The 25,767-nt window shown below is 34.8% G+C and overlaps 3 protein-coding genes across 5 annotated transcripts in view; 2 read left to right on the top strand and 1 right to left on the bottom strand.

The window, feature by feature from the left end:
* The first annotated feature begins 507 nt into the window (after positions 1 to 507).
* Positions 508 to 3,970, top strand: LOC125280503. 2 transcript variants are annotated; one of them, XM_048211076.1, is made up of 7 exons: positions 508 to 626; positions 1,196 to 1,329; positions 2,807 to 2,914; positions 3,000 to 3,028; positions 3,108 to 3,133; positions 3,217 to 3,255; positions 3,347 to 3,970. In XM_048211076.1, the coding sequence occupies exons 1-7, from the start codon at positions 523 to 525 to the stop codon at positions 3,558 to 3,560; spliced, it is 654 nt and encodes a 217-aa protein (XP_048067033.1). In that variant the 5' UTR covers positions 508 to 522; the 3' UTR covers positions 3,561 to 3,970. The 2 variants fall into 2 exon arrangements, with proteins under 2 accessions (XP_048067033.1, XP_048067032.1); XM_048211075.1 differs by having other exon boundaries at positions 2,997 to 3,028.
* Positions 3,971 to 4,569: 599 nt separating this feature from the next.
* On the bottom strand, positions 4,570 to 9,617 carry si:ch211-150o23.3. Of its 2 annotated transcripts, none has more exons than XM_048209979.1 (8): positions 9,000 to 9,617; positions 8,826 to 8,861; positions 7,839 to 8,156; positions 7,450 to 7,761; positions 7,061 to 7,375; positions 6,442 to 6,591; positions 6,308 to 6,363; positions 4,570 to 5,726 (listed from the first exon to the last, which is right to left on the bottom strand). In XM_048209979.1, the coding sequence occupies exons 1-7, from the start codon at positions 9,031 to 9,033 to the stop codon at positions 6,326 to 6,328; spliced, it is 1,203 nt and encodes a 400-aa protein (XP_048065936.1). In that variant the 5' UTR covers positions 9,034 to 9,617; the 3' UTR covers positions 4,570 to 5,726; positions 6,308 to 6,325. The 2 variants fall into 2 exon arrangements, with proteins under 2 accessions (XP_048065936.1, XP_048065935.1); XM_048209978.1 differs by having other exon boundaries at positions 4,570 to 5,719; positions 9,000 to 9,616.
* Positions 9,618 to 13,465: 3,848 nt separating this feature from the next.
* Positions 13,466 to 25,767, top strand: part of prkcz (protein kinase C, zeta) — a 132,294-nt gene continuing 119,992 nt past the window's right edge. The window contains exon 1 of the mRNA XM_048208747.1: positions 13,466 to 14,072. Within this exon, the coding sequence (XP_048064704.1) occupies positions 14,002 to 14,072 (71 nt within the window). The 5' untranslated portion in view covers positions 13,466 to 14,001. The remainder of the gene's footprint in view (positions 14,073 to 25,767) is intronic.

Here is a 25,767-nt window from a genome sequence, read left to right as displayed (position 1 = left end):
TTTTTGCATTCCGATTCCAACATCCAGAGGCACAACAAAACATTTTTCTTTTATTCTGTGGATTTTGCACAATTTCCTTCAATTGCTACCGCTATTTTTCTGCAACCAGTATGCGCGCGCAGCTGCAAGTGACGTAATTGTGACGTCTGCTCCAAAGTGGTCTATAGTAATGATCACTTTCCACAATTAAATTCTTGTAAGCTAGTGCTCGTCTATTCAGGGTTGCAGTGTAACTTACAGCAGCACTGCTATAAATCTTATTGACTAATATTTTTATATGTTCAAGCCACTCATTTATTTAAATATCACATATTTTGCTGCACCATCAGTAACAACTATTTTTTTGAGTCTCCATTAAAAATGTTTTATAAGAAAATAATTGTTTTGATTTTTTTAATTTTGTTTATTAAATATTACACAGACGTAATTTTATTTTTATTATATGAATACTAGCATACACGACAGCAGTGTTTATAAATGTTTATTCACAGTGTATAATGTGAACATTTAACTGGTTGAATTATGCGTAAATACCATCCATCAATTCATCCATCCTTGTCATCCAATGATTGCGTTGCGGAAGTGCGTCACATTGTTTACAACTCTAACGGATCTGGCTCTTATAGGTGACCGCGACAGCATAACCACAGATTCCCCAGCAACCAGTAACCTCAATGTCTATTTTGTTTCCTTAAGCATTATATTAGTGTATCACATATTCAAAGCGAGTCTGACCATTGCGAACAAGGTTAGTGTGCTATTTGTAACTTTGTAACTTTAGATTTCACGTCACAGCACAGAAATAGTCACGAATGCATCTAGGATATGCTATATATGGAATACGACATGCAATGCAAAATTAAGTCCGTTTTTTACGTGTGATTTGAATATAAAATTGTGTTGGTTCATTTAAAATAGTTAAGGTTTTTTTTTTTTGTTGCCACTGATTTTCCAAACAAATGTAAAATACCACAGACTTGAGGCATTTACTGTACAATACCTAATGAAATACCTAATATTGTGGAGATTAAATACGTAATGTTGTTTGCATAAGATGCAAATATAGTATCAAAAAAAAAAAAAAAAAAAAAAGATACAAATTCCCCAGTCAGTCAAGGTAACTCAACTAACATCTCAAGGTTTTGTTGCCAGTTAGTAACAAGAAATAACGAATATTTCAATTTCGGTTTCACAGAAAAAAGAAGTGTTTCATATTGAAACCCAGCCACTGTCATTCAGTGAAAGTTGTGACAATGTTGAGCAGTAAATCCAACGAGGAGATCAGATTGATGCTGGATGATTATGGAATAAAACATGGTCCTGTGGTCGGTAAGTTCAATTCTACTTGATTTCCCAGGTGAAAAAAAAGTACATTTCTATAATATACTTAAAGTGCTCTATTTTCGTGCACTAAGTTTGTACTTAATATATTAAACATTTTTCTTTAGTACTTCTTAAGATCATCTTAAGAACATCTAAGTGTACTCAACTGTGCTATTTTGAGACAGCATGAAATATGAACTAAAATGTACTTTTAATATACTATCTCTGTATTTAAAAAAATGACATTTAGTTACCACTTGTAGTACACTATGGGTTCAAATGTACTATAAGTGGTATCTAAATATATATTTTTTAAAGGTGCCCTAGAATCAAAAATTGAATTTACCTTGGCATAGTTGAATAACAAGAGTTCAGTACATGGAAAAGACATACATTGAGTTTCAAACTCCATTGCTTCCTCCTCCTTATATAAATTTCATTTGTTTAAAAGACCTCCAGAAAATGGGTGAATCTCAACATAAGACCGACTGTTATGTAACAGTCGGGATCATTAATATGTACGCCCCAAATATTTGCATATGCCAGCCCATGTTCAAGGCATTACACAAGGGCAGCCAGTATTAACGTCTGGATCTGTGCACAGCTGAATCATCAGACTAGGTAAGCAAGCAATAACAACAGCGAAAAATGGCAGATGGAGCAATAATAACTGACATGATCCATGGTTACATGATATTTTTAGTGATATTTGTAAATTGTCTTTCTAAATGTTTCGTTAGCATGTTGCTAATGTACTGTTAAATGTGGTTAAAGTTACCATCGTTTATTACTGTATTCACGGAGACAAGAGAGCCGTCACCATTTTCATTTTTCAACACTTGCAGTCTGTATAATTCATAAATACAACATCATTCTTTATAAATCTCTCCAACAGTGTAGCATTAGCCCATTAGCCACAGAGCATATAGCCTCAAACTCATTCAGAATCAAATGTAAACATCCAAATAAATACTATACTCACAGGAATTGATGCATGCATGCAGCATGAATGACGAACATCTTGTAAAGATCCATTTGAGGGTTATATTAGCTGTGTGAACTTTGTTTATGCACTGTATAACTGCACTTATAGTCGAGAGCTCGGGAGGGCAGGGAGCGAGAGATTTAAAGGGGCCGCGCAGCCTGAATTGGTGCATAGTTAATGATGTCCCAAAATCTATGGGGTATTTTGAGCTGAAACTTCACAGACACGTTCAGGGGACACCTTAGACTTATATTACATCTTTTGAAAAGACGTTCTACAGCACCTTTAAATACAGAGCTACTAAAGTACTAAAGAAGAATTTTTAGTATATTAAGTACAAAATTAGTGCACGAAAATAGAGCATTTTAAGTATATTATAGAAATGTACTTTTTTTCACCTGGGTTAAAATAGTCACTATTCTGAATGGGATTGTTGCAGCGTCATTGAGATGGATTCTTTTCTTTTCTATCTTCATGACTTTTTATTGTCTTGAACAGATTCCACCAGAGCCCTTTATGAGAAGAAGCTGAGAGAAGCCATGACTAAACAGCGAAGAACCAAACCTCAATCCAATAGGACATATTACAGGGAGGAGGAGGAGGAGGGTAATCCTTACACAACAGTCAACACAAACATGAGTATCTATAGTTGTAATGTCACACCACTGATTATGCCTTTGCTTTACAGAGGAAGTCACTTATGTTCACCATCGCAGGCCTGTGAGTACTAACAACACTTATTAAAACTAGTTTCAGACTTGTTGACATACTGACTTGTGTTGAATTTTTATTCCTTTAGCAACAATATGGTGATGTGAGCGACAGGTAAGGCATTCCGAAATGTATAGCAGATTAAATCATGTTATGGCGAAATTTTGAAACTAACAAAAAAAACTTTTGTTTATTAGAACGTGGTCCGATTATAGAGGGATGGACTACATAGATGAGTAAGATGGCTTTTTTTGTACAGAATTATCACTGTCAGGGGAAACATAATGTTATTAATGAATCTAAATGCATTCATTTTTCTTTTTGAAGGCCTGCTTTATATAGGACTCAAGCTTCTTATCGCAATACGTCACAAACAAGAAACATGTCACCGGAGCCTCAAATTCAGAAAACACCAGAGAGGAGTTCAACGCGCTTGGTCCCAGTTTGGCTACAGATATTAGTGTTTCTGATTGTTTCTGGACTTCTGTACTTTGTTTTTATTAATATGGAACCAGCAGAGCCTGTCAAAAGACTGACGTAGCCTGATCTAATCAAACCGATGTCACATTTTTAAAACTGCAAATATTCATCACAGTAAGTGATTTTTTTTTTTTTTTTTTTTTTTACATTTTGCAGTGAATTTTAACTTCATAAAGGTTGATGGTTACTGTGTGTGATGTTTAATCAATGTAATAGCCCAAAACTTTCACTCACTTGACAATATGAAGGAAGTGGGTGTTGCAGGATGCACCTGTTGAAGTATTATTTTTAAAATGTTTTATTTTCTTACTAGGTCAAGATACAATAATTGTCCATCGAATTCATTTTACAAACTGTATTTTTAGTCATTTCTTGTGCTTTTAACAGTTTGGTATATTACTACTTGACTGCTACTAGAAAACTTTAAAGCTTTTTTGTATCAATTACATAAACATATTGTACAGATTACAATTACTGGATTTGGTGTTCATTGTTTAACAAAAGCAACAAGATATTTTTCAATTGCAATATTTGTCTGGAAGAAGTGTCACACTTGCATTTGAGTCAGACTCTGATTTTGTATGTATTTGAATATTATACACAGCAAAATCTCCAGAGTTAAATCAACTCTGCTCAGAGTACATATGGTCCCTCTCTAAATAGTGTTAAAATAACACTGAAGCAAAGTTAAAGTTAATGAGATAATTAAATAATTAATTATGTGACGATTGTGTATTAGTGATGAACACCTGCTGTTAACAAGCAGAATCACTGAAGAGAAACACAAGAACTACAACTGACTTCCAACCACAGCCTTATTAATTGATTATCTCATTAGTTTTAACTCTGCTTCAGTGTTACTTTAACACTATTTAGAGAGGGACCATATGCACTGAGCAGAGTTGATTTAACTCTGGGGATTTTACTGTGTATGAATGTCAGAATCGATTGTCTCAGATGTTATTTTAAAACAACAGGTTTTATCAAAAGAAACATTTTAGATACATATGAAAATGTTTATTATTTAAAAAAAACTTTGTTTTTACAGTAAAAACACTACATGCATATCAAAACTGTGATTTTTGTTTTTAATGGCAAAATAAGTCTACAAATTTTATTACATGTACCAAAAACTACAACAAAAGAACAACCATTAGTTCTCCACACTGCTAGACATGGATGTAACAGGAAGTGACAGTAGTGTTTTGTGTCACACCTTTTTTAATTATTATTTTGCTCAAATATTGTTTTTAAGAGTACAAAACATGTTTGAAACTAAACAAGTTGTTTATTTCAAATCTGATAGCCTCTACCTGTGACATTTAGAACATCACATTTTGTTTTTCCTTGTTAGAAATGGAGTGTATATACTACTGTAGTGTTAGCAACTGTTTTCTTGGCTTTACTTGACTAGTAGTGCTGCTTAAAATGTTCACTATATGCCTATAATCCACACTTGTATTACTATAATTAACTATTATCCATTATATTTGTAAATACAGACATTATATCCTGTGCTGTACTACGTCAGAAATTTGTCTGAGGATATGTTCTTTTGTCTGCTTAAGCATTACATCAGATCTAGTGAACAGTGAGTTCAGAAAGCTCACTTTCTTTTTAGAGAACATATGAACTTGGCAAAATACTCAGTGAAATGATGCACTCACATTCATGTAGTGACCTAATGCGATAGAGGTTGTTCTTAGGGCTGTCTGTCCCTGTTCCCACCTGTGATAAACTGAACATGATACACATAGGATCTTTAAAAACAACGGTAGTAGAAAAACAATAAATACATTATTTTAAATTATAAAGCCCATCAGAGAATACAAAGAAAAGAAAAAAAATCCCCCAAACATTTCACAGTTTTACAGTCTTTTACCTGCAACAATATGGGAAGACCTCAGGATGGGTCAGACATGGTACCTCTAAAAACTAAAAAGCCCTTTTTAACCTTTTAGTGCAACAGCATGTGTTGTAATTTCACCTCTTCAAGTCTAGTGATATCAGCATTTACAGATTTACTTATAAAAACACCAAAAGAAAAAAACTCCAACCAATGACAATCGAAATGTGTTTCTCAGTCATTCACTGACGGAATGGCAGACAGAAAGAAAGGGTGGTTTCTGTGGTTCTTGAAACTTCGATCTTCCCTTTGGTTTGGATATGCCACTGAAACACCAACCTCAGATGGACCAAGTGACCAGTTTAGAGAAGCCTCTAGTGGAAAAAAATACACAAAAATCAGAACATCAATGTTATTTCTTTATCAACTTTCCTCTCTGTGAAATTTGGCAAATAAAAATGAGATCCGTTCATAAAACTAAGGTGCTTTCACACTTGGTTCGATTGCCTGCTCCGAAACCGGGTTTGATTGCTTCCCCCTCCCCTGCTGGATTGCGTTCACATTATATGATATGTGTCCGAACCGCAGAGCGTCTGTGCCATCAAAGCAGTAGCTGTTTACCACTGTTGCTTGCTAAAAACGACACAGGAGAAGGCAGCAAAATGCATAGTGTTGCTCGCCTCACTTTTATATTTTGGTTATTCAACCTTGGATTTTGTTTCCAAAGCGTCAGCACATAACAGCTTGTGTCTATCTGCTGCGAATGCACTGCAAACGAACGCGGGAGTCCATTTCTACTGAAGGTGAGCAGAAATTAGATATAATTCAAGTCCTTAAGTCCTTGTTTGCTTTTTTTTTTGTACTAAAACTCAGATTACCATGAAAGAGTTCATATGTACCATTCATCACCTTGTTGTGTTGTGCCTGATTAGGATAAAAAAATAAAACAAAACTCGCATTACCTATGTTTTCATCTCCAATTACTTGATTGTCAAGGCAATGTATGTGTTGTCAACACCTGTAATAAAAATATATAATTCATCAGAGGAAGAAACACAAATGATTGAATATTCTTTGAAATCACATAGTTACTCACAGGTCCTGCTCTCTCGCTCCAGTTCAGTGGGTTTCCTCACTCTCTTGCAATACACTTTGGCAACAATCAGAATGGCACATGTTGCCACCACAAACGTCAAACCGGATACCAGCAAACTGATGACCACCGGGCTCATCACCGGATCAACTTCTGAGATTTCAATAGAACAGCAAATCAAATTAAGTTGAGATGCATAAATGTCCTAAAAGTTGCAATGAAGCAAAGGTAGTGAAGTCGTACTGTGACGTACATCGGTTGTTAAATTGTTGTGTGATGTGGGCGCTGCACTCAAAAATTGCAGATCAAACTCAGCTTAGAGTACATGATTGGAGAAGTCTGGCATATGTCACCAAAAAGAAGTGTAAAGTTTCACCCGAAGATTAAGTTATGAACTTAGGTCATTCATTCATTCATAAATAAATAAATAAATGCACACATGGATGGATCATTCACAATAAGATCAACAACACACATTTAGAAAAGTGAGTGAGTGAATTTTCATTTCATGCCAACTTTAAAAGAATTGTGGCTTTTATTCTGAATTATGGATGACAAATTGGTGCAGAACAGGCACTTTTAAACATCCCAAGTCGACCTGGGTTGGAATCACACAACTCACCTCGAATAGAGATGGGTAAAGGCTGACTCTCCCTCGAGATAAATGTGCGCTCTCCAGTCTGGACCTTGTAGAGACAGCAGTAGTAGCCCTCATTATTGGACTGGGCATTGGAGAAGGTGAAGGTGACAGAGGGAGCGAGGGCTGGCAGAGAGTGCCGGACGGTCCCGTTGGGCCTGATGAGCCGCAGCTGAAAGGAACCTCCTGGATACTGAGGCTGAGTGGAACAGCTGACATTGAAACCGTGGCCCCGGGTGACCCAACCTGGCCGGGCCTCAGGAGACGTGTTGTACCAGATTTGGGGAGTATGAATCTCCACTGTGAAGAGAAAATTAAAGTTAGTCTGAGACTTTTAGCTGTCAGTTACAACTTTAGCAGCAGACGCGACTTACAGACTGTGATGTTGATGAAGTTGCTGTGTGGAGAATTTCCTGAGGGAGAGTTTCCCAGTTTGCTGTGTATCCTGTACAGACAGCTGTAGCTGCCCTGGTGGGAGATTTCCAGGTCTGACAGAGTCAGATCCACCATCATTTGTCTGGGATCGGCTCGCTGGGTCACTAGTGGCGTGTCTACACCTCTTTTGTACAGATGGAAGTCAATGACAGACTGCCAGTACGGGGCAGTGCATTTGAAGTGAACGGCTTCTCCGGTCGAATAAGCATAGAAGCGTGACTGAATTGACAAGGTGGGTGCTGGAAGTTTTCCTAATTAGAGAAAGAATTATGAACAAACACAAACAAACACAGGTTCAATAAAATAAATCTTTCAAACAATCTTGTACCTGTACACTCCACTCCAGCATCCTCACTGTGTGTACACACATCATCATTGAGGGTACGTTCACAGAGATCCAGGGCAAACTCATCGCCCGAGCATTTCACATCCCTCCACAGCACCTCTCCGCCGGCCCGCCCGAAACGAGCGCCACTCGGAATGTCCAACACGAAGCCGCAGTTGAGCTCTCGGCAAACCACTGCAGCATCCTCCAGATCCCAACCCTGCTGGCACACGGTGCCCCACTGATGCCCGTGATGCACCTCCACTCGCCCCGAACATCGTTCACCCTGTCTGTCATTCACAAGTCTGGTGATCGGGTTGTCTGTGGAAATAATGAGAATGAACCAGTGTTTTTATCATTAACTGAAAATAAAACCATTATTAATCATTTCTGGCAACTGAAATAAAGCTGAAATTAAATTAAATATAAATATTGCATGAAAAACCTAAAACTTTAAAACCCTAAAAAATGTTGCATTGGCATCTAAATTAAATAAATAAATAATAAAAATGACAAAAGCACATACAAATGATTAAAACAGACCAAAATAAAAAAGAAAAGTGAAAAAATAAAAGATAAAAGATAATTCAACTGTATGAATGTGAAGTTAAAAAAAAAAAAACAATAAATACAACCAAATTTAAATTAAGTTGAAAATGTTTTTTTTTTTTTTTTTTTACACATATCCTAAAGATGGATAGAGAAAAATATTTTTAGAATAACAAAAGGCTGTTAACTTAATATAAAATAAATATTTTACAGATTTCATTTTCATAAACTGTTTCGGTTTTTGTACAAAAATAAAATAGGCAATTATTTTCTTTTTTGGAAATATCTTGATAATGTCATGCTTTATGTTTTTAGACACTCTTCTAGACATGAAAAAAAAATCCACTTTTATATTTTAGGATGGGGGTCATCATATTTTTGAGTTGACATAATAGTTTGAAAATCCCTTCAGAAGACAAAATCATAAAGCCAAAAACTCACCAAAGGCATGGACATCTTCAACAGCAACATTGCATCCTGTTAAAGAACACAAAAGTATTAATATAGACATTCTTTTCATAATTCTGTATGCATGAATCAGAATGGTTGCAGCTGCTGGCAATGTCCAGGTCTCCTTTAACAATTTATTTTAAAAACAAAACTTATTTTACTAACCAAGCATAACCAGACCCAGGAGAATCCTCGACATTTTAGATTTCCCATGTAACGCAAGTGCCAGGGATCATTTATTAACTAAATATCTCTGTCAATGTCAGCAACCCAAAAGCTGAGGTTCCGATGTGAGGAGGACCAGGAGCAAGTTGATGCATAGCACTTCAGTCTACTCAGCTAGCTGGCTAACAAGCACTTCTGAATGCCTAAACTGTTTCTGTTCACCACCATGTGACTGATACAGTTACATTATCCATCATTACCCAGCTTCAAAACATACCTGTAATACTCGATTACAGCAAATAACACACAACAATTCAGAGTCACACACAGAAGAAGCTACCTGTAGGACTGGACGGCTAATATGCTAACGTTGCCCTAAAGTAAAAAGAGTTATTCGTAAAGCGAGAAACTAAAGAAATACTGATGTATCTACAAGGCATAACTGCGTAAATCTGTGTTCAGTAACGCTTCGTGAGTTGGTGTTCTTCGCTCGTACGGTATTCCCACGAACAGTGTCATAATGCAGAGTAGTAGACTGGCGCCGTCCGATTCGTGAAGGAATTGTTTTTTGAGTCGGATCTTTTGAACGAACCTTTCCGAACAGACAGAACCAAACGACTCAGAAGAGCATTTGCAGGGAAGCTTTGGCAAGCCGTTTTCACTTTTATTCATTCTCAGAATATGAATTCTTGATATCAATAATTCAATTCTTGATATCTGTAATTGTATTTTCACTAGTGAAATGTCACCATAGGCTGCAATTCAAATTCAATTGTTGATATCAAGAATTGATTTTTTTACTAGTTGAAATTCCAATTTCACATATCAGAAATACAATTCTTACTAGTAAAAATCATATTTTTTTATATCATTAATTACTTTGTTACTATTGCAAATATCTATTTTTGATATCAAGAATTGAATTGCTACTAGTAACAATGTTAATCTTTGATATCAATAATTAGATTTTTACTAGTGACAATGTTAGTTTCTGATATCATGAATGTAATTGTTATTTTAGATATCTAAAATTATATTGATATAAGAAATACATTTTCAGTTATCAAAAATGAACATTTTAACTATTAGCAATTCAATTGTTGATATCAAGAAATGATGTTTCAACTAGTGCCAAATTAATTCTTGATATCAAAAATTCACATTTTTACTAGTAACAATGTCATGTTGATATAAAAAAATATGATTTTTACTAGTAATTGTATTTCTGATATGTAAAATTGGAATTTCAACTAGTAAGAAATCAAATCTTGACATCAACAATTGAATTTGAATGGCAGCCTATGGTGACATTTCACTAATGAAAATACAATTCCTGATATCAAGAATTAAATTGTTGATATCAAGAATTCATATCCTGAGAATGAATAAAAGTCAAAACGGCTTGCCATAGTATGCGAGTGCTTGACTGATGGTGCGACAATATACATGATTTATTATATATATGATTTAATTATTACGCTATATTCATAATTTAAATATCAAACATTTTTTTCCAGACTAGATATAAAATGAATGTAAATACAAATTAGTTTCTAAATGACTCATTCTCACGATCTGAATCATGGCAAATCTGAAACAAATGACACACTACATTAAACAGCCGTAATAATAAACGTAATAAACAACAATTATTGTAACGTTTTAAAGCATGCCACTCCAGGATTTCAGGATTACGTAATGACGTATGCGTCGGACGCATTAGAATCACTGAATTGTCTTTTAACGGATTCTTTTAAATGAACCGTTCATATGAACCGATTTGCGGAAACGAGTCAGACGTCCCGTAAGTAATTTAGACGAGACTGTATGTTTTTTTTTAACTGTTCTAAGACGTTGCGCAAGATCTGTGCACAAAATGTTCGCTGATTTGCCTTAGGGCTTAAAACAATTTTAAGTTTAGACGAGGAAAAACAACGCATTCAGAGACATCATTTAATGACACCATAAATATCGCCCTGCTGTGAGACCTACAGTAGCCTACTATAATTTTATTTATCCACTACTAGTTTAGTTTAGCATTTTTTCGTTAATCTAATTTCGGATTCTCTTTATGTTATTTTTCAAACATCGCCTATTTATTCATTCTTCTTTCCTGTTCATATTTAGGCCTAAGTATTATAATATTTATTTTACGTTTTCATAGGCTAGTTCTATTGACAATTATATTATCATCAATTAGTATTAGCTGGAGCATCAGGACCATAACTTTCATTTGAAGGGATGGTGAAATTTTTGATCCGACAGCTATGTAAGCATTTATGTGAAGGCGCCACCAAGTGGATAAAATTAGCATTACAACACTATCTATCTATCTATCTATCTATCTATCTATCTATCTATCTATCTATCTATCTATCTATCTATCTATCTATCTATCTATCTATCTATCTTATTTAATAATGTATGCTTGAAATTAACATTAAGATTAATAAAAAAATTGTAAGTATTTTTTAGTCCATGTTAACTATTAACAAATGTTTACCAAATGTGTATTAACAAATGGAACCTTATTGTAAAGTGTTACCCACCTTATATCAAGACACTTGAAGTCAGCTAAAATGGGCTATCAGGTAAAATCTCTCTTTAAATTTTTACAGCCAATCACAATAACTGATCTTGTATTGTTGCTTCAACACTTGTTGACATGTAACAATAGTTTTGACTGGTCTGAGTTTTTAATGGGGGCAATGCAGATTGTTACATGAAGTTTGTCAGAGAAATTGTAAGGATAGTGAGCCTGACACAGTAAATTTCATTCATTACTAATAAGGGTACTAAAGCAATTATAAGTAAGCTTACCAACAAAGTAAATGTTTATGAACAATGTTTTGGCATGCTCTTTCAAATAAAAAAGTTCAATTTAAAAAAGAAACTTCGATTTTTGTGAAAAAAGGTCATTTTAGTTAGAAATGGCTGGTTAAGCTAAAATGGGCCACAATTTTCAGCTAAAATGGGCTGCATACAGACACACACACACACACACACACACACACACACACACACACACACACACACACTCTTACACAGAAATTGAGGGTGAAAATAGGTTTATAGGCCTAGATGTATCCATACAAAATCTTAACAGTCTTTAAAAAAATGCATTGCAGATAGTATGGCAGGAGGACAAGCAAAGGAAGGAAACAGAGAGATAAGAAGAGAAGGGGAAAGAAAAGAAGACGTCAGTACAGTACAATGTTGAGACCTATAGCTACAGGAAATGTTAAAGTGATTTTTTTTTTTTTTTTGTCAAAGATGTTCTAATCTTTAACAAAATGTTTGACATATATTTGACAAGTGTATACACATACATGCACACAAAAGACACCAATGCACAGAAACACACACCTATACAACATGATCAGTTCATTTTTTATGGCTTTTTTAAATGAAATATTCATTCAAATTTCTATTTAATGAAATAAATTTATAGTGTTGTTGCTATGGCACACTAAAGACAATAGTGTCAAAATTAACTGTTAAAAATAAAATGATTTCAGCCAAAATTACCTGTGTTGATCTCATTTTTTTTTTATTGGCCCATTTTAACTGAACAACTGGCCCATTTTACCTGAATTTTGTGCCGTGGCTCAAGAAGGGACCTGCTGATACTCTAACTCTCATAATTTTAAAACAATTATACTTTTTCACATTTTAAAAAAATATATATATTTAAGAGACCCATGCTAATTTGTAAAAATATCATTAGATCTCATGCATAGCTTATTTGATCAGTCATTTACCAAAACGTGGCCCATTTTAGCTGACTTCACCCTACAATACAATGTTACAGAAAACTAAAGCAGAAAGTTTTATTTCAAATAAAACATATTTTTTAATTAAAAATAATTAAATAATTGCTGAAAAACCATGATTACTTCAATTTAATTTCCTTAGGTTGTCTTTACAATTTTCAACCTCAAGGTGGGAGTCAAACAAGGCTTCAGTTTAGGATGATAAATCACCTTTGGTGTCATGATGCAAATACATTTGTGAAGTTTTCAGATTTGTTTTCAGATACTACTTTAGACACTTTTAAACTGTCTGTAAGCATGAGTTCAGCGGCTCAAATAATCTTGATCCTTGTTTATTAGCCTATGCGTTTGCACTTTTTTTTTAAAATGAAATCCACAAGTTCCATAGAACTTCATCATAGAACTTTTAGATAATTTAACACAATGTCAGATATTGACCCCACCCACCCTTATCTGCAGGCTATCGCTTTAATGATTTTTTAAAATAAATAAAATAAAAAATATACTCAGTGCATCATTAATATTGACCAAAATATGTTTATTTTACTGTTTATAGCCAAATTGTTATACCTGAATCTTTCTCGAGAGTTCAGGAGTAGTTTTCAGCCCGTTCACGTGCATCATTCTGAGCACAACCTTTTCTTCTCTCACCGACCTACTTCTGTTTAATTGGATAAGCATTCAGTCTCTACCGAGAGAGAGAGAGAGAGGGAGAGAGCGAGACCGGCTGGACCCACACTGTGCAAACCGTTATCCACCTGCAAATAATGCGTTCATGGAATCTGCACATTCCTCGCTGACGTCACGGCGGATCGAATAATGGAACAATCGCCGCGCGAAACACGCTGTCGAGCTGTGATGATGTTATGAAGTGCACTTTGGAATATTTCCTCGCGACACGGAATGTCCCACGGAAGCGCAAGTGAACAACAGGTGGATTCCGAGGCCAATCCAGCCCTGGAAGTAGCCATACTTCAGTGTCTCCCCGCCCCTATGAGTAACCATAGCAAAGACACCGTAAAATCCAGCTTACCGGAAAGAAGCTGAATAACGCGCTCGCGATATGGATCGTTTCAACTGTGACGTGACATTGGGAGCGTTAAGGACAAGATTGACCGCTGACAGAGTTCATTCGGAATTATGTCACTTTACATCTGATATCGTCTTCTAATAGTCAGCGGCTGTGTATTTCTGTCCCAAGAGAGTGTTTGCAGACTTTTGGAGTTATAATGCCTGTCAGTAACGGATCGATGATGGATTTGCCCTCGGAATATGTGAAAATAAAGGCGCATTACGGAGGGTGAGTGTTGTAAACTTTCACAGGTTAATGTTTTAAAGTCGGCCTGCTGTGCTGTGGCGTCAAAGGTCGGATATGTCCGGCTTTTGGCAGTTTAATGTAAGCAGAACGTGTTTGCATTTCACTCCCACACCTGGAAAACTTTGACGTCCTTAATGTTTTTGATATGTATTTTTTTTTCAACGTAAGATATAAGGTAACGTAAGGTAGCCTATATTTTGTTATTTTGGACACGTTGTCAGCTGAGGCAGTTCACAATATCAGACATGTCAGAAAACATCCAGGCCTTTTTATGCCAATAGTAAGAAATTAGCAAATACTATTATTAAACGCTATGAAATGTTGCAAATGATCTCTAAAGGTACACTCAGTTCTGCTAATTAAAAAGTTTTACATATAAAGAAATTAACTAGGCTATATATTTGAAAAAATACAATTAAAAGAATACAGACTCTTTTATTTTACTTGAAGCAGGTTGCAATCTCATGGGTTCCACCATGTTGACATCACATGACCAGCCACGCCATAAATTTTTCCAAGTTACTGGTATATTTTTGATCAGCTAGTAAACAGTAACTTACTGAGTGCAGTTTTCAATATGAAATATTGTTGTGGGCTGAAGATTGTCTTATTGCTCAAAACACCTCTACTTTATAAATATATTCTCTAAAAATATATAGAGCTATATAGTACTAAAAGTGGTTCTTTCGTAATCAATCATAGGGGAACCACTTTAAGTGCTGTATAGCACCAAATCTTGGTTCTTCAGTGGTTCTTTGGGGTAGTTAAGGTGCTATATAGCACCACTGCCATACAAAGAACCTGGTAAGCCCCTTTAAAGGTTCTTTACGAGCCAAAGAACCACTGTTGGTGCTGTTTAGCACCATTTTTGTTGAAGAAATAAATCGTGATATGGCACCTCTAAAGGGTTCTACATAGCACCATTTGACAAAGGTGCTGCAGAGCACTTTAAAGGTGCTCTACAGCACCTTTGTTAAATGGTGCTATGTGTGTGTATATATATATATATATATATATATATATATATATATATATATATATATAATATGTTATAATATATTTAAAGATATGATGCTACATAGCACCAAAATTGGTTCCCCTATGATTACGAGCCAAGAACCACTTTTAGTGCTATTGCACTAAAACACTTTTATAGCACTTATAGCATATAACACTTTTTTTATAGTGTGTGTGTATATATATATATATATATATATATATATATATATATATATATATATTAGTAGGCCTATTATAAGTCAAGTTTCAGTGTTGACTATTCAATCACCTTCAAATATTTTTTATTCTGCTGCTTGCTTGAGAGATCTGTTGAAGAGGTTAAATGGTTAAAGCATGTTCCAAACCCTTAAGACTTTTGTTCATCTTTGGAACACAAATGAAATGAATGTAATAGACAGATCTTTTTAATAAAATCTGTAAAATCTGTTGACAGCTAAGCAACTACCACTGTGGCACTTCAAAAGGTTCATAAAGAGATTGTTAAACTAATCCATATGATTCGAGCGGTTTAGTCCAATATTTTTCATGAGACATGATCGCCGTATGTGACGAACAGATTTTAAGCTGCAGTCCACCATTTTTCCTCTTTGTCGCCATCTCTGTTTGAAACCTGCGATTGCAGTCATATGCAGAATAGTTATCGTTACGTGCTGCGTTGTGCATCAGCACGGCTCAGCGCGGATGAATCTAATGTTTGCTGTCAATCACTACACCGGTGTGGATGCTGTACTTCAGAATCACAGATTCTACATCTTTAAAGTATGACCAAAATAAGAATTTTCACTGGAAAATATCATCTGAACAAGTAAGTAACATTTCTGCCATTTTTGTTCTGACCAACTGAGGAAAAAAGCATTAGGCCTACAATAAATCGTGCTGCTAATGATGTTTAAATCTAACGATCGCTTAGCTCGGATCACGCCAAACCGTGCAAATTATTATTACTGTTATACTTTGTTCTCAAATTGTTATTGTTAACAACATCAGCATTGCGTGACTATCCCTGCGTCTCAATCAGCTCCCTAGGTCGTGAATCAGTATATCATGTAAATGAATGTGGTCGATTCCCTGATCAGGGCCCTGACTACTGAACTAGGGAGCTGATTGAGACGCACCCTATGTGTAATTAGTGTATATTAGTGTTACCTGTAGATTTCAATTCCTGTAGCCACTCCAGAGTCCAAAGTCTTCTGCTTTTTGACTACGGGTGAATCTCCAGTTGTCACTGATGATTGTCGGTGTCAGATTGACGTTTAATTATTTCAGCTGCTGTGAGAACAGACTATAAATGATCCGCTACAAGCAGCATCCTCACATGATAAAGCCAACTTGCCTGGACTCCTTTTTTCTGTTTACGGACGTGACGTAATGACGCAAAGACGAACTGCTGCATGCTCGAATTTCCCGCGGAAATCCACCAGGTCACTCTTATTGTAAAACATTATTACAAGCTTACTGTTGTGAATCAGGCTAAGATAAGGAGATAGTTTTGAACACTGGCTGGTTATGTACTTGCTCAAAAATTGATTTTGGATAATTTTTAACCAAAAAAAGTTACGGACTGCAGCTTTAATTTACGCTTTTATTCACATATAAACATTCATCAACGCACAAATCACAATCAATTATGATAAACGAAAGCTTAACCGTGTTTGCTTAACGTGCAAACCAGTGAGGTTCATTCTCGTGTTACGCAGCATGTTTGAGCTTTTTCTAAAAGGTCTTTTCTTGTGCGTCAAGCAGGTTCGGTTGAGCTTCTGTTTATGTTCGCTGATCAAAGTTTATGTGTGAAAAAAAGACTAAATTAAATCTGTTCATCATATAAAGTGATTGAGTCTCTTCAGAAAATTTGGACTAAACCATTAAATTTGTATGGATTAGATTTACGATCTCTTTATGAACTTTTTGAAGCGTCAGTGTGGTAGTTGCATAGCTGTCAATGGAGGGACACAAAGCTCTCAGATTTAATCAAAAAGCTCTTCATTTGTGTTTCAAAGATGAATGAAAGTCTTATGGGTTTGGAACAACATGAGGGTGAGTAAATGATGACAGAATTTTCTTTTTTTTTTTAACCCTTTTAGTCAGATCAGTGTCATTCCACTAGCTTATCTTGAACTGAATAAATATAAATAGCAGATGCTACACATGACTTGAATTGACTGCATCGGTTCTGACCCCTGCTGTGGCTTCTGTCATTAAACAATAGACAGTTGTTTACTGTTTCCAACTTGGAATTATCCTCCTCTGGCTTTAAAATCTAGGCTTTATATTTTGTTTAAATATTTTTGGCTAAATGTGCCATGATGTAAGCGGTCAGGAGAGAGTGAGATAACACAAACACACACTGTCTACATATACATCATTGTGAATCATTGTTATTAATCACATCATCACTCAACACAGCTTCAGTGCACAGCAGGTGAAATCACCAAGCTTTTAGTCAACAATGTGAATGATTTAGATTCATTTTCGAAAACCTCAGTGCACAAAAATGAAAATCCATTTATGTAAATTTCGTCATCGTTTACTCACCGAAATCCAAGAGTGAATATAGGATGACAGACTTTATTATTTTTGGGTAACTATCCCTTTAACACTTATCTTGGTGGTAGTAATATTCATTTTCACACCTTGAATTAGAGAAGGTAAAACTCTAAAATAGTTAATTTTGAATAAATATAGTTTTGAAAAATATAAGAGATTAAAGGGATAGTTCACCAAAAAAAAAAAAAAAAATTAAAAATGAAAATTTTGTCGTCATTTACTCACCCTCATGTTGTTCCCAACCTGTATGAATTTATTTCTTCTGCTGAACACAAAAGAAAATATTTTGAAGAATATGGGTAACAGTTGATGGGCCCCATTGATTTCCATTATATATGGTGAAAAAAATATGGAAGTCCATCAACTGTTTGGTTACAGACATTCATCAAAATATCTTCTTTTGTGTTCAGCAGAAGAAATAAATTTCAACTTCAGGGTGAATAAATGATAACAGAATTTTTATTTTTGGGTGAACTATCCCTTTAAATAGAAAGAGAAGTTCAATCGTTCTGACTTCTTTGGCCTTTCATGTAGTAATTATGCTGTTTTATGTTGTAAAAAAATAAATTGGCTTTGATTGTATTTTACTCATCTGTTTCAAATGTATTATTTAACTTCACTTATTTGGGTCGTTTTTTAAATAATGAGGAACATGGATTCTTCACTTTTTTATATTACTATTTAAAAAATATGCACAATGTCTAATATTCACATTCCGTAGATAAAAGCATGAGAAAATGCACCATAAATCATTGTTGGACTGCATGCTTTATGCAACATTACAGTATGTTCTGCTGGTTTAGTGGGTGGAGAAAGACCTTTGAATCAAGAGCACAGTTACCTGATGGCATGCCAGTGAATCTGGTATAGGAAGTGAAGAGCGAATATAGTTCCTCAGTGTCTGTGGAAGTGTAAATTCCCTCTTACATGAGTGTGTAAAAGTGCTCTCTGAATTTGGGTCAGCCTTTTCAGAGCATTTTGAAAGCCTTAGTGATTCCCACTTCTAAAAATATTTTGGAGGAAGTTAGCACCGGGCGGGACAGAAATCTTGGTGACTGGCTGACAACTTGAGCCAGGCAGTTGCCTAGCAACAAGTTATAAGCCTCAATAATGACTTTTTCACAGATTCCAGCCACTGTTTATTCAAGCACAGGACTTTAGTTTTCACTTTTCAGTCCAAAACATTTCATTGTTGAGCAATCAAGAGAGAGATTACATGGTTTAAAATAGCACATCTCTAAGGGGGAATTGCTGGATACTCAACGTTGTTGACCTGGTGAGTCACCTGAAGTGTCACTTTAGCTTTGTACATTTGTAATAGACAGAAGTTGTTTGTCATGTTGGTAAAAAGTGCTGTAAGCTGTTTGCCATGCATAAAATGTCCCTATTATTTGACAGATAGTGATATTGCATTATGCCTTGAGTCTCAGTGACACCCCATAGGCTATGCAAACAGCTAAAATGTGGCAGGGGAAGGGCCTGAACTTTTTTAGCGAATCGGGAAATGCTTTCTGCTTGTCAATCATTTTGCAAGTTTGGGTTTGCTGACATGTTTAAGGGCAGGATTTGTGGTTGAAGTGTTGGGGGCTGGTCTCAGTGGCTAAATCTAGCGGAAGTTAGCAAAACAACTTTGTTGTTGCTTAAAGCGCTTTGTTATCTCAAATAATAACATACTCCCCTGGTTTCAAAGACAAGGCTTAAGCTAGTCCTAGACTAAAGTGCATGTTTGAACTGTTTTAACTGAAAGCAACTTATCTTAAAATATGTCAGAGCCATTGTTTTGTTTCAAGATGCACACCAGTAATGTTTTTTTCTAGTGTACATTTATAAAAGCTACTTAAATATCCTAATTGAACTAAGGCTTAATCCTGGCTTAGCCTAAGCCCAGTTTGTGAAACTGGCCCTCTGTATTTTTCATTGGATAAGACTAGGCTTTTAGAAAAAAAATTACACTACTGTTTAGTGTTAATTTTAATGAAAACTATGACGAAAAATGTTCATCAGTGAGCTTTTTCCACATGACTGAGATGATGAGATGACAACAAGGTCATTAAATAATAACTGTGACTACATCAACATGCAATGTCATTGACGAAAAAAGATGAGACTAAAATGTAATTAAAAAATAAAAACTCTCTTTGTCGTAAAAAAAAAAGTTATTAAATTTTACATACTGCTACAAGCCTCTACTATGAGCAATCATGTTTGTGGTTGCCATATGTCAAGAGTTTAAATCCTCCATTTGGAGCTTTTCTGTTAAAAGGGTACATTTTTACTTAATCTTTGCAATATGGCAACCATGTGCGGAAGATAATGATCTGAAAACACCGACGAACAAGTAAGCTGAAGTTTAGCGATCTCCACTTGAGATATTCTGCTTAAATGAAAGTGTCATTCAGTCAGTTTGTTCCTTCACAAGCCTAAACTAAATATGCGATCAAACCTTTTCAGTGATGAACTGTAATAAATCCAAACATGGATCACGACTATATTGTTTGCGATTGTGGTTGCTGAATTTGATGTTGTTTTAATAGAAAAACATTAATGTAATTTGGAATTATTGGAATTACTATTATGATTCTCACTGTTTTCATTTTAAGAGAAGTTTCTTGTTTTACCAGTTTTCATAATGTAAACAGAGAGTGTTAATTTATATGATAAATAGCCTATAATAAATCAGTACACTACATGAGGTAAAAGCCATGAGTTAACATTCTTTTGATTTGTACTTATGTGCAATTATTATGATGAAATGTAAAAAAAAAAAAAAAAAAAAAATCAAATGACAATAGTCGTTGCGTTTATAATTTTGAGCAAAATAATCGTGATTATCAATTTAACCATTATGCAGCATGATGAAATGTGACTGAAATTTTCATTATAAAATGACCAGACATTTAATCAATTAAAACTTCACTAAACAAAAACAGGAGAAGGTTGACTTAAGATGATAAAAAAGTAAAAAATAGTTTTGACACAGGACTAAGACTAAGCTTAAATAAAAACTATAAAAACTGACAAAATTAGTCAGTGTTTTTAATGATTTTGAAAGAAGTCTCTTATGCTTGCCAAGGATGTATTTATATGATACAAATATTTAAAAAAAAAAAAAAATTAATTTATAATTTATTCCTGTGATGCTCAGCATCATTACTCCAGTCTTCAGTGTCATATGATCTATCAGAAATCATTATGATATGCTGATTTGCTGCTCAAGAAACGATTTTATTACATTATGGATTTTGCTAAATTATAATAGTTCTTTTCCATAATTAATCATAAACCACCCTTCATTAACATTAACCTGTTAACCTTTGACTAATGACAAAAATGAAGTGTGTAACCACACTTAAGTTTTACTTCACTCAACCATCGTCAGCCTGCGCTGCCAACAGAGAGTTTAACTTGGCAGGTATTTCTCATTTCCATTTCCAGTGCTGGACTTTAGTCCAGGGCTCATGAGGTTCAGAGAGATTTGATTTGCAATAGCAACCACACAGACAGGACTTTAGATAATGCCTATGATAAACACCACCCATAAATCACTACCATAATGTGAAACCACAAGTGAAACTTTAGGGACCATATGACATTGTTTTTTTTGTTTAATTTAAAAACAAAAAGCATCTATGCGAGACGTCTGAATTCTCTGAAATGATGCAGACATGTAGTTTAAACTTGCTGGTAACAAAATATTCAGAATCAGTGAATAGGCCTTAAATTCCCCTTAAACTGTAAAGTTTCAATCACAGAACACAGTGACATCATAACAAAGACTTACTGTAGCTTCCTAAACCTTTTCCCGTCATGCAAATCTACTGGGAATTTGAATTTATATCCAGTGCTGAACCTGATGACACTGTTCTCCATAGAGACAGCACATTGTTTAAATTCACTGAGCTTCATCTCTTGTGTGGGCTTCCTCTTTGGCTAGTTGCACCATTTCAGGTTGGTTTTATAGTTCAGTCTGGCAACTCCACGAGCAGGGTGTGTTCTTGATGATTCAGCCTAGGCATATGAGGTACAGCTGTTACCCAAAACTGCACTCAACTGGACAGCTCATCCAAGGGTTTGAAGATTGCATCTTTATGACAAAAAAGAGACAGGCCTCATATGTACTGTAGTTCTGTCATGACAACTCTTGGGAGATTGGTATGGTAATAGAGATTGGCATGGTAATGGCAATGTTAATGTAATTTGTCTTGGCAGAATAGATCTGCTACACTGCTGCTGCAGAGCAAGTACCAAAACTTGCTACTGCCAATACATTCAGAGACATTGCTGTGATCATGTAAGAAATGCTACTGCTGTTGCACATGTAACACACATGAATTAACCCCTGTAGGAGATCTATACAGGTGGAGCTGGGGAAGGTGGAGGGTTTCTGAAAGCATGCAGCAGACTGCTGCAACAGCAACACTACTGGTGCTATTTAGATAATGACGTGATTACTGCCAACTGAGTTAAAGACCTATCAGCCTCTAGAGTTTAACCACAGTTCTGGATTCTCTGTTTAGTTACGAATTTTCAAACACATAATTTTCCAAAACTACTCTGTACTACAGTAGCAAAGTCTGGACGATTGTGTGATAAAATGTGTTAGTTAACCTTCTTTGAATGATATAAAAGAAATTAATAGTTTGGCTTGCTTCTTTTGGTCAAAGTAACATTTTAGAATGAAGTAAAAGAATTTAAAAATCAATTATATAGAAATTATTGTAATGTACGCTACCGTTTAAAAGTTTGGGGTCTGTACGATGTTTTGAAGTCTCAAGGCTGTAAAAACAGTGAAATATTATGACAATTTAAAATATTTTTTTTCTATTTGAATATATTTTAAAATGTATTATTCCTGGTATGGCAAAGCTGAATTTTCAGCATCGTTACTCAAGTTTCCAGTCAAAATTTGCTGCTCAAAAAGCATTTCTTCTTATTATTAATGTTGAAAACAGTTGATATTTTGTGAAAACTGTGATTCATTTTTTCAGGATACTTTGATAGAAAAATATTTATTGGAAATAGAAAAATTCTGTATTATTATAAATGTCTTTACTGTTACTTTTGATCAATTTAAGGCATCCTTTTGCTAAAAGTATTCATTTCTTTTAAAAAAAATCATACTGACTACAAACTTTTGAATGGTAGTGTATGTCTAAGACATTTAGGGGTTATAATCACTGGGTTTGAATGATTTCCATGTTCATATACAATCATCTTTACATTTAAAGGTGCCCTTGAATGAAAAATTGAATTTATCTTGGCATAGTTGAATAACAAGAGTTCAGTACATGGAAATGACATACAGTGAGTCTCAAACTCCTTTTTTTCCTCCTTTTTATATAAATCTCATTTGTTTAAAAGACCTCCGAAGAACAGGCGAATCTCAACATAACACCGACTGTTACGTAACAGTCGGGGTGTACGCCCCCAATATTTGCATATGCCAGCCCACGTTTCCAACATTATGAAAGGCATTAGACAAGGACAGCCAGTATTAACGTCTGGATGTGCACAACCAAATCATCACACTAGGTAAGCAAGCAAGAACAATAGCGAAAAATGGCAGATGGAGCAATAATAACTGACATGATCCATGATAACATGATATTTTTAGTGATATTTGTAAACTGTCTTTCTAAATGTTTCGTTAGCATGTTGCTAATGTACTGTTAAATATGGTTAAAGTTACCATCGTTTCTTACTGTATTCACGGAGACAAGAGCCGTTGTTATTTTCATTTTTAAACACTTGCAGTCTGTATAATGCATAAACACAACTTCATTCTTTATAAATCTCTCCAACAGAGTAGCATTAGCCGTTAGCCACGGAGCACTATCAAACTCATTCAAAATCAGAAGTAAACAATACAACAGTATACAATACTCACATAATCCGACGCATGCATGCCGCATATATGACGAACACTTTGTAAAGATCCATTTTGAGGGTTATATTAGCTGTGTAAACTTTGTTAAGGCACTGTTCAAGGCAAGCGCAAGCTCTGTGGGCGTCGACCACGGGATTTAAAGGAGCCGCAGCATAAAATCGGCGCGTTTATAATGATGCCCCAAAATAGGCAGTTATAAAAATTAATAAAAAAAAATCTATGGGGTATTTTGATCTGAAACTTCACAGACACATTCAGGGGGACACCTTAGACTTATATGACATCTTTTAAAAACATAATCTAGGGCACCTTTAAGTTAGACAGATACGTTCTTGTTTAGAAACCGCTACATGTGGGGGTATCGTGACACTTTTTTCAATATTATTAACTATTATTTTGGTCTGTGTTTTGGATAGGAATGGCTCAACTTGTCGTCCAACAACCAACTTTTCAACATCATCCATTCCTATCCAAAACACCATGATGGTGCCATACTTTTTGTTAGTGTTTCTTACACATTTCTTGTTAAATGGCTATAAGGTCTTTTTCACATAACTCACTCTGTAGAGCGCTAATTCACACTATCCGATTATAAATCATAAAAAGAAGTTTAGCTGCTAAATAATAAGCTACTGTTTTTTTTTTTTATTATATAAAAATCCCTGATTAAAAATGACATTGCTTATTTTTCAAGAGATATGTGGCGGCTGTCTTGATGAATCTCTGCTGAATCTGTGTTTTCCTTAGAGGAGTTTATTTCTTGACGTCGTGATAGCTGCTAGAGTCACACTTTTGTCAAACGTTTGAGTTTATGTTATGCTGTGCCAGAGTCATCATTCACAAATCAAGAGTTCACTTCTTATTTATCACCTCTGTTCTTCTTCTATTCAGTGCAAATAACATTATTGCCACTCTTATGATTCTCTTATGACTCTATTTCAGAACCACCATTTTCTGTTTTAATATGGAGTGAGAAATTAACACCTCTGAAATTACTTTATTATTTAACTGCTGGCATCCTCAGGGATGGTTAGCACTTATTAATGTTAATCAGAAATGTTTCACATGGCTCGCTCTGGAATTTAATTTCCCTCCCAGCCTCTTCAGTTGCGTCAAAGCCGAGCAAAGCGCCATCCAAATGGCAGCTTCTCAAGGGACTCCTAACATTTATCAGTTGATCAGGCCTTAGAGAGTCATGCAGTAGGAGATCCTTTCAGCCCCAGCTTCAGTGCCGGCCGGTCATACGGGGGCTGAGGATGGTGGGGGACGGATGGAGTCATAAGGGCAGAGTGGCAGATGATGAACTCATGATGAAGGTTTCCCCGCTGAGGGGCAAGCTGCTATACAGCTCATCTCAGCAGAAACACACACACATACACACAGTATATCTGACTTGTCATACATCACATTTTCCATCCACAAAGGGACTGTGGGAGGTCTGTAGACTGATTTGTAAAACATTTACATTTCTTTAAAATGTAAAAGAAAAAAAATATATATTATAAACGTCTAAATGCGCTAAATATTCAATATTTCTAAATGAAGATTTCTTTAGCTTTTTTTTTTAAGTGCAATTAAACCAAGCTCTTTGTATGATTAAAGAAATGTATAATAATTAATGATAATTTATAATTTATTATGTATTATAAATCTTTTTGTTGACATTAATATTTTACTATTTTAATATTTAACGCTACAAAACTAACATAACAGAATATAACATTCAACATAATTCATGCATTTTTTTTCTATTAAGTACAATTAACGTTCATTATTATTTGAGTGAAACAAACTCATTTCATTTAATTAATTTAACTGTTCGGTTTTACAGTATTTAAAATAATATTAATAATAGTAATAAAGAATATTGTATAAATGCTCTTAATATTCAACATTTCTAAATGTTTTTAGCTTCTTATAAATATAAAAAGGTCAAAAGAAACATTGTAATTTAATGAAGCTCTTTACATGATTAGACAAATATAATTTAAAATAACATGATGAATGATCATTTATATAATTTATGATAAAAATATGTTGTCACATTAAGTAGTAATAAGAATATCATTTAAGTATGCAATATCTATTGCAGCTGAACCAAACTCTTTATATGATTACATTTAAGAAATATAATTTATAACTAGATAAAAAAGTTTGTCGAGACAAACTTTAAGTTGGCTTGAAAAAGCCAGTCCAGAAAGTTTGAAGCAGTTTTAAAAGTTTTGA

This window comes from Megalobrama amblycephala, linkage group LG12 (genome assembly GCF_018812025.1).
Source record: "Megalobrama amblycephala isolate DHTTF-2021 linkage group LG12, ASM1881202v1, whole genome shotgun sequence".
NCBI lineage: Eukaryota > Metazoa > Chordata > Actinopteri > Cypriniformes > Xenocyprididae > Megalobrama > Megalobrama amblycephala.
The sequence above is the reverse complement of the archived record's forward strand: the minus strand, read 5'-3'. Positions and strand labels throughout refer to the sequence as shown.

Excerpts from the sequence above, each read along its gene's own strand:
- LOC125280503 (XM_048211075.1), top strand. The coding sequence starts at position 523 with ATGCGTAAATACCATCCATCAATTCATCCATCCTTGTCATCCAATGAT. Across the intron at positions 1,330-2,806 it reads AAAACATGGTCCTGTGGTCG|ATTCCACCAGAGCCCTTTAT; the intron begins GTAAGTTCAATT and ends TGTCTTGAACAG. Across the intron at positions 3,029-3,107 it reads ATGTTCACCATCGCAGGCCT|CAACAATATGGTGATGTGAG; the intron begins GTGAGTACTAAC and ends TTATTCCTTTAG.
- si:ch211-150o23.3 (XM_048209979.1), bottom strand. The coding sequence starts at position 9,033 with ATGTCGAGGATTCTCCTGGGTCTGGTTATGCTTG. Across the intron at positions 8,157-8,825 it reads TGAAGATGTCCATGCCTTTG|ACAACCCGATCACCAGACTT; the intron begins GTGAGTTTTTGG and ends TTATTTCCACAG. Across the intron at positions 7,762-7,838 it reads TGCTGGAGTGGAGTGTACAG|GAAAACTTCCAGCACCCACC; the intron begins GTACAAGATTGT and ends TTCTCTAATTAG.